This window comes from Gnatocerus cornutus, unplaced genomic scaffold (assembly GCF_029298725.1).
Source record: "Gnatocerus cornutus isolate USDA-ARS CGAHR unplaced genomic scaffold, icGnaCorn1.1 ctg00000023.1, whole genome shotgun sequence".
NCBI classification, from domain to species: domain Eukaryota; kingdom Metazoa; phylum Arthropoda; class Insecta; order Coleoptera; family Tenebrionidae; genus Gnatocerus; species Gnatocerus cornutus.
Window position 1 is genome coordinate 4,477,948 of NW_028275375.1, and position 12,823 is coordinate 4,490,770.

Genomic DNA, 12,823 nt, shown 5'->3' on the forward strand with positions numbered 1-12,823 from the left:
AATTTTTGATCAACTGATTTTGAATTTAGAAATTTTATTTTTAAAGCGAGCCCAAAAGATTCAAAATTGCATAAAAAAATTGAATTTGTGTTTGTGTTGGCGCCACTGCAATGAAATTTTGGGAGATTACTACTCTTATATCACTTAGTAATTGTACCAAATTTCAAACTTCTGGAGGTATCAATTCAGATTTTATAAATTTTTCTTTCTAAGGCAAACTCACAATTTTCAAAATTCTATAAAAAAATTGTATTTTTGATTGTGTTGGTGCCAAATCGATAAAATTTGGTGAAGTTGCTACTCTTAACTCATTAAATATCTGTACCAAATTTTAAAATTCTGAAGTAACAAACTCAGATTTTAGAAATTTTTATTTTTAAGGCAAACCGAAAAATCTCAAAATCGTATAAAAAATTGTATTTTTAATTGTGTTGAAGCCACTGCGATGAAATTTGGGGAGGTTATTACTTATAACTCATTTAGTCACTGCACCAAATATTAAAATTTTAGAGAAATAGATTCAGATTTTAGAAATTTTTATTTGTAGAGCAAACTCTCAAATTTCTACAATCTTGCGCTGAGCTTTTTAACTTTTTCAAATTTTTTTAGTGACTTTGAGTTTGTTTGAATGATGTATCGCCCTGTAGTTAACTTATTTATAGAATTTCGCAGATTTTTCAGTGTTAAATTGTTTATTAAGAAAACAAATTTCGAGGAAATAAATTCAGAGGACAATTTGTTCAAACTGAAGGTTTAGGTCAAGGTGGTCGTCGGCTCTAAAGGACCAACGCAAGAGTTTCATCCCGTTTTCTTGGCAAACAGGCGGCAAATCTATGCACCCTCTTGTGACTGCACGCTCGTCTTTACGGTTTACTGCGTATCACCCTCTCGCTGCCTTACATTACACAGCATAATTCCGAGCCACACCACCGACGGATTCGATTTTGAACACCCTCGCCTTAGCTAACAATACTGATGCTGTGAAATTTTAAAAGGCCCTTTACTAATGAGCGAGGCAAAAATCGAAAGTTTCCCAAAAATCCCTTCGCCCTCCGCCCCCAATATAATTAAACCCCGCGTTATCATGAAGGTTTTACCGTTTCAGAAAATGTTTCAGGGGTAATGCTAGGGGAATGCTGTTTCAGTACCGTTTTAAAGTTGATTCCTCTCGCTTGACTGGTTGGGAGATGCTCCAATCAATGCGGTCCGCTCTTCGCCCCCGCCGCCGCCCCCATCTGTAGCGGAGATATGCGGCGGCTCGTCAAATAACTTTATCTGTCCATTAATAGCGTTGGAACCCAGCTGGCCGCCAAAGAGGAAACTTTTGCACGACTTAAAAATGCTTTTAGAATTAATGGCATCCGCGAAATCCTACATTTTTTTAAATTTATTGCCGGAATGCTTCGAATGTGAAAGTTACTGTGTTTTCTTGTGGGTTTCTTTTCACGAAAGACAAATTGTTGGTTTATATTATTCGGTTTTACGGCGGCGGCGGCGGCGGGGTTATAGATGGGGTTTCCAAATTTTTATGAATGACTGATGATGGAAAACCTCTGAATGGAAATGAATTATGCTATGTTTGTTTTATTTATGAGGGAACGATAAATTTCAATGTACTGAGATTATAAAAGCGCACTGCCAACCTCTGGATTGCCGTAAAAGCTCTCAACTGTTGAAAGTTCCAAGTATTTGCGAAAGAATCTGCAACTTTGGTAATTTTGAACGTTTGCAATTTGATCAATAGCAAAGACTCAGAAATATGGCAATTTACAAAATTATAGAGTGGAAGGAACAAATTTAATTTTAGAGATTTAGTTTTCGTGCAGCAATCAAAATTGAGATTTCGGAAATTTTTATTTTTAATACTAACCATAAATTTCCGACATTTGGTGTTGAATTTTGGAACGTAGTGGTTGGTTTAAAGCAAACAAGCAATAAAATCTGGAGGTGTTTTAACACTCTAGTTTAACAATAGTATATTAAAGAACGTGTTTTATAATGCCATTATAAAACAAGTCTTTTATACTATTTTTTAAATGTGCACCCCTTTTTTAATAAAAAATTCAAATTTTCCAATTCTAAGAGTTTTCGTGTTACACAATTGGTAATGGTTTTGTAACCACGACTTGCCACTCGATTTCAAATTCAATTGCAATTGTAAATTAATTTTTTTTTCTAAATGAGTTACATAAATTAACAAACTAAGGGCGATAAGTCTGCGAAATTGCATTTCATTTATCATCAGTTCCACTAATAACAGAATTCAAGCGATTTTGTGACTTGGATTTGCTCTAAAAACAAAAATTTCGAAAATATAAGTCTATTGCTCTAGAATTTTTAAATTTCGTACAAATAATAATTAAGTTAATAGTCGCAGATTCCCCAAATTTCATCGATGTGGTGCCACCACAACAAAAAATTAATTTTTTTTATACGATTTTGAGAATTTCGTGTTCTAAAAATAAAAATTTCTAAAATCTAAGGCTGTTACTCCAAAATTTTGAAATTTGCTACAGTTACTAAATAAGTTAAGAGTAGAAACTTTCCTAATTTTCATCGCAGTGGCGCCAACTCAACAAAAAATATTTTTTTTTATACAATTTGAAAATTTTTGGATTCGCCCTAAAAATAAAAATTTCTAAAATTTGAGTCTGTTGCTTCAGAATTTTGAAATTTGGTATAGATATTTAATGAGTTAAGAGTAGCAACTTCAAGAAATTTTATTGATTTGGCACCAACACAATCAAAAATACAATTTTTTTATACAATTTTGAAAATTGTGAGTTTGCCTTAAAAAAAAAATTTATAAAATCTGAATTGATAGTTCCAGAAGTTTGAAATTTGGTACAGTTAATAAGTGATATAAGATTAGCAACCTCCAGAAATTTCATAGCAGTAGGACCAACACAATGCTTTTTATACAATTTTGAAACTTTTTGGTTCGCTTTACAAATAAAAATTTCTAAAATCTGAGTCTATTGCTCCTGAATTTTAAAATTTAGTACAGTTACTAAATGAGTAAAGAGTAGTAATCTCCCAAAATTTCATTGCAGTGGCGCCAACACAAACACAAATTCAATTTTTTTATGCAATTTTGAATCTTTTGGGCTCGCTTTAAAAATAAAATTTCTAAATTCTAAATCAGTTGATCAAAAAATTTGAAATTTGGTACAGCTAATAAACGAATTAGGAGTAGCAACTTCCCCAAATTTCATCGCAGTGACACCAACACAACCAAAACTACAATTTTTTTTAAACCATTTTGAAACAAAACTAGTTGAAAAGTTTAGTAACTGCAGCAAATTACAAAGTCTTAAATTTTTTTTTCTTAAAAATGACCAAAATTGGCTGTTAAATCTGTAATTCTTGTAGTTTTAAACTTAAACACTGAAATTCAAAGAAAATTGCAACATTTTAGTTCCACTAATAACAGAATTCAAGCGATTTTGTGACTTGGATTTGCTCTAAAAACAAAAATTTCTAAAATATAAGTCTATTGCTCTAGAATTTTTAAATTTCGTATAATTAATAATTAAGTTAATAGTCGCAGATTCCCCAGTTTTCATCAATGTGGTGTCACTACAAAAAAAAAAACAATTTTTTTATACGATTTTGAGAATTTCGTGTTCTAAAAATAAAAATTTCTAAAATCTGAGACTGTTACTCCAAAATTTTGAAATTTGCTACAGTTACTAAATGAGTTAAGAGTAGAAACTTCCATTTTCATCGCAGTGGCTCCAACTCAACAAAAAATACATTTTTTTTATACAATTTAACAATTTTTGGATTTGCCCTAAAAATAAAAATTTCTAAAATTTGAGTCTGTTGCTTCAGAATTTTGAAATTTGGTACAGATATTTAATGAGTTAAGAGTAGCAACTTCATCAAATTTTAACGATTTGGCACCAACACAATCAAAAATACAATTTTTTATACAATTTTAAAAATTGTGAGTTTGCCTTAAAAAGAAAAATTTATAAAATCTGAATTGATAGCTTCAGAATTTCGAAGTTTGGTACAGTTACTAAGTGATATAAGATTAGCAACTTCCCCAAATTTCATAGCAGTAGGACCAACACAACGAAAAACACAATGCTTTTTATACAATTTTGAAGCTTTTTGGTTCGCTTTATAAATAAAATTTCTAAATTCTAAATCAGTTGATCAAAAATTTTGAAATTTGGTACAGTTAATAAACGAGTTAGGAGTAGCAAGTTCTCCAAATTTCATCGCAGTGACACCAACACAACCAAGACTACATTTTTTTTAAACCATTTTGAAACAAAACTAGTTGAAAAGTTTAGTAACTGCAGCAAATTACAAAGTCTTAAATTTTTTTTTATTAAAAATGATAAAAATTGGCTGTTAAATCTGTAATTCTTGTAGTTTTAAACTTAAACACTGAAATTCAAAGAAAATTGCAACATTTTAGTTCCACTAATAACAGAATTCAAGCGATTTGTGACTTGAATTTGCTCTAAAAACGAAAATTTCTAAAATATAACTCTATTGCTCTAGAATTTTTAAATTTCGTACAATTAATAATTAAGTTAATAGTCGCAGATTCCCCAATTTTCATCAATGTGGTGTCACTACAAAAAAAAACAATTTTTTTATACGATTTTGAGAATTTCGTGTTCTAAAAATAAAAATTTCTAAAATCTGAGACTGTTACTCCAAAATTTTGAAATTTGCTACAGTTACTAAATGAGTTAAGAGTAGAAACTTCCTTAATTTTCATCGCAGTGGCGCCAACTCAACAAAAAATACATTTTTTTATACAATTTAAAAATTTTTGGATTTGCCCTAAAAATAAAAATTTCTAAAATTTGAGTCTGTTGCTTCAGAATTTTGAAATTTGGTACAGATATTTAATGAGTTAAGAGTAGCAACTTCATCAAATTTTAACGATTTGGCACCAACACAATCAAAAATACAATTTTTTATACAATTTTAAAAATTGTGAGTTTGCCTTAAAAAGAAAAATTTATAAAATCTGAATTGATAGCTTCAGAATTTCGAAGTTTGGTACAGTTACTAAGTGATATAAGATTAGCAACCTCCCCAAATTTCATAGCAGTAGGACCAACACAACGAAAAACACAATGCTTTTTAAACAATTTTGAAACTTTTTGATTCGCTTTATAAATAAAATTTCTAAATTCTAAATCAGCTGATCAAAAATTTTGAAATTTGGTACAGCTAATAAACGAGTTAGGAGTAGCAAGTTCTCCAAATTTCATCGCAGTGACACCAACAGAACCAAGACTACATTTTTTTTAAACCATTTTGAAACAAAACTAGTTGAAAAGTTAAGTAACTGCAGCAAATTACAAAGTCTTGAAATTTTTTTCTTCAAAATGATCAAAATTGACTGTTAATCTGTAATTCTTGTAGTTTTAAACTTAAACTAAAAATTACTACGAATTTGAACAAAAAAGAAAAATTTAAGAAAATTCTACCAAGCATTTTTGGCCTCCAATTATTTATTTTTTTATCTATAAAGACGCAACTATTTTTTAATGGTTTCTTTGTGGCCTTTTATCAAAATTCGAAATTTTCATGTCGCAAACCCTCTGAACGCAAATAAATGACGATCTGCTTGTATTTCTGAGAGCGCGATAAATATAAATGCACTGAGAAATCCGCCAGATAATAAAAGCGCAGTGGATCGCCGTAAAGCCAATGATTTCCTTGCAACAGTTGAAAGTTTCAAATATTTGCCCAAGAATCTGCAAGTTTGGCAATTTTGAGCGTATGCAATCTGATCAAAAGCCCTTGCGCGTTTGAACAGAAAAATCCATAACGTTTTTGTTTTGAGGAATAGAGACATCGCAAGCAATGGGAGATGAGGGACGTTGCCATGGAAATTTGCATGCATCCAATAAACGGTACTCTGAAGATTTACTCATCCTTTCGAACGCGGGAGGTCAGAGGTCTTGTTAACAAAGAACAATAAAGTATGATTGCTCCTCGAACCAGAAAGCAAGAAAAAATAATTACTAAACTGTTGAAAGTTTGGTTTGATTAAATTTCCGTTGAAATTGGGGATGAAAAATGACGCATAATCAGAGCCTGCAATATTCTTTCATAGTTTCCCGGTTTAGAGAGCTCCTTTATTACGGCGGAGGGTGGCAAAGGGGCGCCTAATGTGCGGAAGAGTGAAGTTATATAAGAGGCTCGTCACGCAGGTTAAACCGATGATTACAAACTGATTAAACCTGATGCTGTTATCGTGAGCTTATGCTTCCGTTTAACCGGTACTGTTCGTCCTGATCGATATGGAGCTCTCGTCACACTTCCAACTTCCAATTTATGTAAACACTTCCAAGAGAAAATAAATCATCGCTGGAAACAGCCGACGCGACGCGAAAGCCATCGCTACCACCGATTGGTATCTTTTTCCATCATTAGCTCGACTTTTTAATTACAACATATCTCTTGTCACATCTTGGTGGTTGTCGAGTTCTCATGCATGTCTCCGTTTCCACGTCACCAACCATAACATCACCACTACTACAGTTGTCAGGGTGCATTACTTACGCTCGGGATGTTGTCGTTGGTACAGACACCCTCTTGCAACAGTCGATCTCGGATCTCCCAGGCGAAGATTGAAGGACACTCTCGTTTGTAGGAGGAGATTTTTGAGACGACTTCCGCTGTTGCTACTCGAGGTTTGGAGCCGCCGATGGCGCGGGGGCGGATTGAACCAGTCTCGTAGTACCTGGGGGAAGAGGCCAAAGAGCTTTAGACACATACATACCTGAAAGACAACTAATTCATTCTTAAATCACTAGGGAGGCTGATGATTCTGTGATGTTGGTAGCACTGGATTTTTACGTTACTACTTTACTCATTTATTTTATGAAACATTACAATCTGAAAAAAATTAAAACAGGTTCTGAGGAAGTTCTAAAATCTGGAGATTTTTAGTCGACCAGCTCGCTTTTTTAAATTAAAATAACTAGTAAAAAAGCTTTATTCTATTCTACTGTTTGCTCTAAATGTTACCTACTGAAAATAGGATACAGAATTTTAGCATGAATTGGTAGCCCTGTTCTTTTTAGTTTGAAATTTGACGGAACTACCAACTTATTTCAAATTACAGAAGTCTGAATTAACTGCTATTTCTAAAAGCGTAGAAACACTAAGAAAAATCAGTGATACAAGGATAATAAATAAAACCCCATGAAAATGTTGCACAATAAATCCTAAGTTCCACTTCTTAACAGTTTCTTAAAACTGATTCTATTTTGTGTATGATTTATGTAATTAGCTTAGAAATTTGTTCAATAAACAATTTTTGAGGTCCAGGTAAAGAATGGAAAGTTATAATCGAGTTGATTGTTTCGTTGCGTTTTTTGTAACAAAAAAAAACTTTGATAAAGATAATGTCAGCTATTGACTAAATTATTTTGTGGGTTTTATTCCGATTTCTTCATTTGGTAGAAAAAACGAGTGGATCGTTAAATAAAAATTCTTAAAATTGGTCTCTTTTGCTCTAGAAGTTTGTAATTTGAGATCAGAAGGGCTTTTCACTTTAGGAATGATTTTGCACTTCTTCAAAAATTGTTAAAAAAAGGTTAAATTTCATAATTTTGGTAGTTGCAAAGATTTAATAATAAAATATAAAATAATAAAATTTATAACTTTTGTAATTTTCAAAATACATATAAGAGCAAGTTTTGGTAAACTTATAATTTTTTGCTACCTAAGTGATTGTGCCAAATTTCAATTTTCTAGACCAAAATTGTCAAATTTTAGAAATTTTTATTCAGAAATGTAACTAAAAATTTTCATTTTTTTTTTATTAAAGCTTGCAATTCTTGTAATTTTAATGGTATAAGAATAAAACTTGGCAAAATTACACTTATGACTAATAAATTAATTGTGTTAAATTACAAACTTTAAATCAGATCAAATTACACAAATTTTTGAAATTTTTATCTTCGTAATGCACAAACAAATTCAAAATTTTATGTTCACACGTGTAATTCTATCATTTTTATCGCTACAGCAACGAAATTGATTGAGATTACTACTCTTGAACTACTAGTTAAACTGTGGCAAATTACAAAATTTTAGACCAATATACAAAAGTTTAAGAAATTTTTGTTTTTGTAATGAATTCCCAAACATTTAAAAACGTTATATTCACACGTGTAATTTTATCAGTTTTCACGTTACAGCTACGAAAATTGAAGAAATTACTACTTTTCTCTTGCTTATTCATTACACCAAATTTTAAAATTTTAGATTAAAAGACACAAATTTTAGAAATTTTTATCATCTTAATGAACCAAATATTTGAAAATTTTATATTTACACGTGTAATTCTTCAAAATTTAACGTTGCCGCAATGAAATTTGTATAGATTACTATCTTGGTCTTGCTTATTGATGACACCAAATTACAAAATTTTAGATTAAAGTACGCCGATTTTAGAAATTTTTTTCTTTGTAATAAACCAAAAATTTCAAAAATTTTATATTTGCGCGTGTAATTCTATCAGTTTTAACGTTACAGCAACAAAAATTAGAGAAATTACTACTTTCGTCTTGCTTATTGATTACACCAAATTACAAAAATTTAGATTAAAATACACAAAGTTTAGAAAATTTTATCTTTGTAATGAACACAAAATTTTAAAATTTTAATATTTGAACGTGTAATTCTTGCAGATTTAACGTTATAGCAACAAAATTTGTAGAAATTATTACTTTCGTCTCGCTTATTAATTACACCAAATTACAAAATTTTAGATCAAAATACACAAGTTTAAAAAAAATTATTTTTGTAGTAATCCAAAAATTTCAAAATATTATATTCACACGGTAATTCTTGGAGTTTTAATGTTACAGCAACTAAATTTGTAGAGATTACTACTTTCGTCTTGTTTTTTGCTTACACCAAAAGACAAAATTTTAAATTAAAATTCACAACTTTTAGAAAATTTTATTTTCGTAATAATCCAAAAATTCTAAATTTTATATTCACGCGTGTAATTCTTGGAGTTTTAATGTTACAGCAACTATATTTGTAGAGATTACTACTTTCGTCTTGTTTTTTGCTTACACCAAGTTACAAAATTTTAAATTAAAATTCACAAATTTTAGAAATTTTTATTTTCGTAATGAACAAAAAACCTGAAAATTTTATATTGACATGTGTAATTTTATTAGTTTTAACGCTACAGCAATAAAAATTGAAAAAATTACTACTTTTGTCTTGCTTATTAATTACACCAAACTACAAAATTTTACATCAAAATACACAAGTTTAAGAAAAAATTATTTTAGTAATAAACAAAAAATTTGAAAATTTTGTATTTACATGTGTAATTTTATTAGTTTTAACGCTACAGCAATAAAAATTGGAGAAACTCCTACTTTCGTCTTGCTTATTGATTACACCAAATTACAAAATTTTAGATTAAAAGACACAAATTTTAGAAATTTTTATTTTCGTAATAATCCAAAAATTTCAAAATTTTATATTCACACGAGTAATTCCACCAGTTTTAACGTGACAGCAACGAAATTTGTAGAGGTTACTACTCTTGCCTTACTAATTAACTGTAGCAAATTACAAAATTTTAGACCAAAAAACACAAATTTTTGGAATTATTATATTTAGAATAAACCAAATAAAATTTTAAAATTTTATATTTACACGTGTCATTTTTACAGTTTGAACGTGACAGCAAACAAATTTGGAGAGATTACTACTTTCGTTCAGTTTATTAACTGTGTCAAATTTCAAAATTTTAGATCAATATTTTTTATAATTTTCTAAAAACGAAAAAAAAAAATAATTGTTACAATCTTGCAGTTTTAATCTTATTATTTTTTTAAGGTGATTATAAATTGTCAAATTGCAAAATTATTAAGTGGAAGAAACCGTAAAATATCTCGTTGATCAAACCAAACATTTCTAAAAAAAAATCGAAAATCTGGAATTCAATTTTAAGTTTTCTGATGCGAATTAAAAATTTTCGATATTTTGCGTTAAATTTCGTAAATTTGGTAGTTTTTACATAAAAGCAACAACATTTGGAAGTATTCCTTTCCAAAATTCGAAAAATGGAAAATTTTGAACTACAATTAGTTTTTCTGTTTCGTTGCACACATCAGCGCAACAAATTAATGTTGAAGTTAGAAACTTGTTTTCCAGCTTACATTTTATTTACTAACCTTGATGAATTTTTTAGGTGGTCAATCAAGAAAAAAAAAATAGGGACATTACCAAATTCCCAGAAAAGCGACGTAACTGAAACCTAATCGTTCTGTTTACGCTCAAGTTCAAGTACGTCACTTTTCCAAGTAGTTTTGGTGGTTACCTGCCAAGTATCTTGGAGACACACCCATTGGAGACCTGCAGTATCCTGGAGATGTCACAGGGCCGGGCTCCGGAATGAGCAAGTTCGACGATCTTCTGCCTGGTGGAATCCGGCAAGGGTCGCCCGCTGACGAACACCCCCCCTAGCTGGTTCACACCGCTATGACCTGCCCACAGTCGTGCCAATGTTAGAGTCCAATCAGACACTATTCATTTTTACTACACATAAAACTGCACCTTACTGTGCACATCATACGGTGTGAGAAACGAGCTAAAGAATGATCTCGTCAACTGACTACCTTGCACAGGACGAGGACACATTCAGTGGAGCCAACATCACAACGACACACAAAAACATATCGACAGGGTGGACACAAAAACAAAGCATGCATATCGATATGTTTTCTCATCGTCGGCGCTCCTTGGACGGGTCCTCGTCGTTTCAACCCTTCAAGATTGCAACATCTTGATTACCTGGAAAAAATTCAAAGAGTGAGTATTGTTGGTGGGTCGTTTTCGAAAGTTTCCCGAGGGATTTTGCGCAATTTATTCGGGGATACGTGCGAGGACTAGTGAGTTGTTCATCTGTCGGCGGAGAAGGAAAGGAACTGACAAGTGTGAGGAAATTCCCGAAGAAATCACGGGAATTCTTCGAGAAACGTCAATCACCCGATTCGGGAAAACGACTCTTATTCTGATGTGAATTTTAATCAAATTCTGGATGCAACGCTCAAGTGTCTGGCTAAACTCCCCTCATTCAACCCTCTGTCGATACTAATAAATACAAATGCAAGAGCAAACAGTATAATAGCCTACACAGAGCCCAAGCTGACAAACATCGGTAAATGTGGGATGAATGGACTAATCCCGGACCATGTCCAGGCAGGCGTTCATTCCACCAACTAAATTTTTTCTCCGGGAGTTTCCACAATGGGAAAACCACCGCTTTTGAATTTTCTCTCCTTCGACAAAGCGTTTCTTTGAGACAACACCACAATCGGATGATTTAGTGCAAATTTCTAATTAATGAATATCGATCGGCACGTTTGGAGTTGGTGGAATTGCACCCCACGGCCCAAACCGTAACTAACCCAAGCTTACCACAGCTCAACAAAAGTATAAAAGGTCTAATCACAATTTGTTATGGCTTTCATGAAGCCGACACGGACTTATTTGACACTTCAATTTCGCAAACTGATTCGAAGAGTTTGACGAGCGAGCGGTGCGTTTTGGGCCTTTGTGTGGCGATGAAAGTTTCTTGTTGGTGTAATTTGGGGAGGTTGTTTGCTAACTGTACTACACTAATTAATAAGACCAATAAAATTAAAAAAAATCGAAAATTTTAATTTAATTTTAAGATTGGAAATGTTTTTTTTTTGTTTGCTTATAATTTTGGTTAATTTGACCACATGGCAAGGAAATTTAGAGAATTTACTTTTAATGAGTCGTTTAATAACTGTGCTAAATTATTTAGTTATAGAGCAAAATTGGCAATTTTTAGAAAACTTAATGACCGAATGATTCAAAACGCTTCTTTGTTTAAGTTGGATAGTTGCAATTTTTGTAGTTTTTACCAAACGACTATAAAATTTGGAGAATTTACTTTTTATGACTGGTTTAATAATTGTGCCAAATTACTTAATTATAGAGCAAAAATTGCAGTTTTTGGAAGTTTTTAATTTTTGGACGAACCTAAAAGTGCCAATACTTTAGATGCTTGGAATGTTGGTAATTTTTATTATACGGCAATTAAGTTTGGGGAATTTACTTTTTATGAGTTGTTTAATAATTGTGACAAGTTATTTAATTATAGAGCAAAAATTGCAGTTTTAAGTAATTTTTAATTTTTGGACGAACCTAAAAGTGCCAATGTTTTAGTAAACGCTTATAATTTTGGCAATTTTCACCATACGACAATAAAATTTGGGAAAGTTACTTTTTATGAGCAATAATTGTGTCAAATTACTTAATTATAGAGCAAAAATTGCAGGTTTTAAAAATTTTTAATTTTTGGACGAACCTAAAAGTGCCAATATTTTAGTTAGATGCTTGGAATGTTGGTAATTTTTATTATACGGCAATTAAGTTTGGGGAATTTACTTCCTATGAGTTGTTTGGTAATTGTGCCAAATTACTTAACTATAGAGCAAAAATGGCAGTTTTTAGAAATTTTTGATTTTTGGACGAACCTAAAAGTGCAATTTTTTTAGTTAGATGCTTATAATTTTGGCAATTTTTACCATCCGACAATAAAATTTAAAAAAATTACTTTTTATGAGCTGTTTAATAATTGTGCCAAATTACTTAATTAAAGAACAAAAGTGGCAGTTTTTAGAAATTTTTAATTTTTGGACAAACCTAAAAGCGCCAATATTTTAATTAGATGCTTATAATTTTGGCAATTTTCACCAGCCGACTAAAAAATTTGGAAATGTAACTTTTTATGAGCAATAATTGTGTCAAATTACTTAATTATAGAGCAAAA

General features: G+C 31.1%; 1 protein-coding gene across 2 annotated transcripts in view; it reads right to left on the reverse strand.

The window, feature by feature from the left end:
- LOC148166487 (paired box protein Pax-6-like) overlaps positions 1–12,823 on the reverse strand; it is a 70,367-nt gene that overhangs the window by 41,067 nt on the left and 16,477 nt on the right. Inside the window, exons 3-4 of one of the 2 annotated variants that reach the window (XM_088048700.1) lie at positions 10,340–10,505; positions 6,544–6,724 (exon numbers count right to left, since the gene is read on the reverse strand). In XM_088048700.1, coding sequence (XP_087904826.1) covers positions 6,544–6,724; positions 10,340–10,505 — 347 coding nt within the window. Of the gene's footprint in view, positions 1–6,543; positions 6,746–10,339; positions 10,506–12,823 lie in introns of both variants that reach the window. The other variant, XM_088048699.1, reaches the window with a different exon arrangement.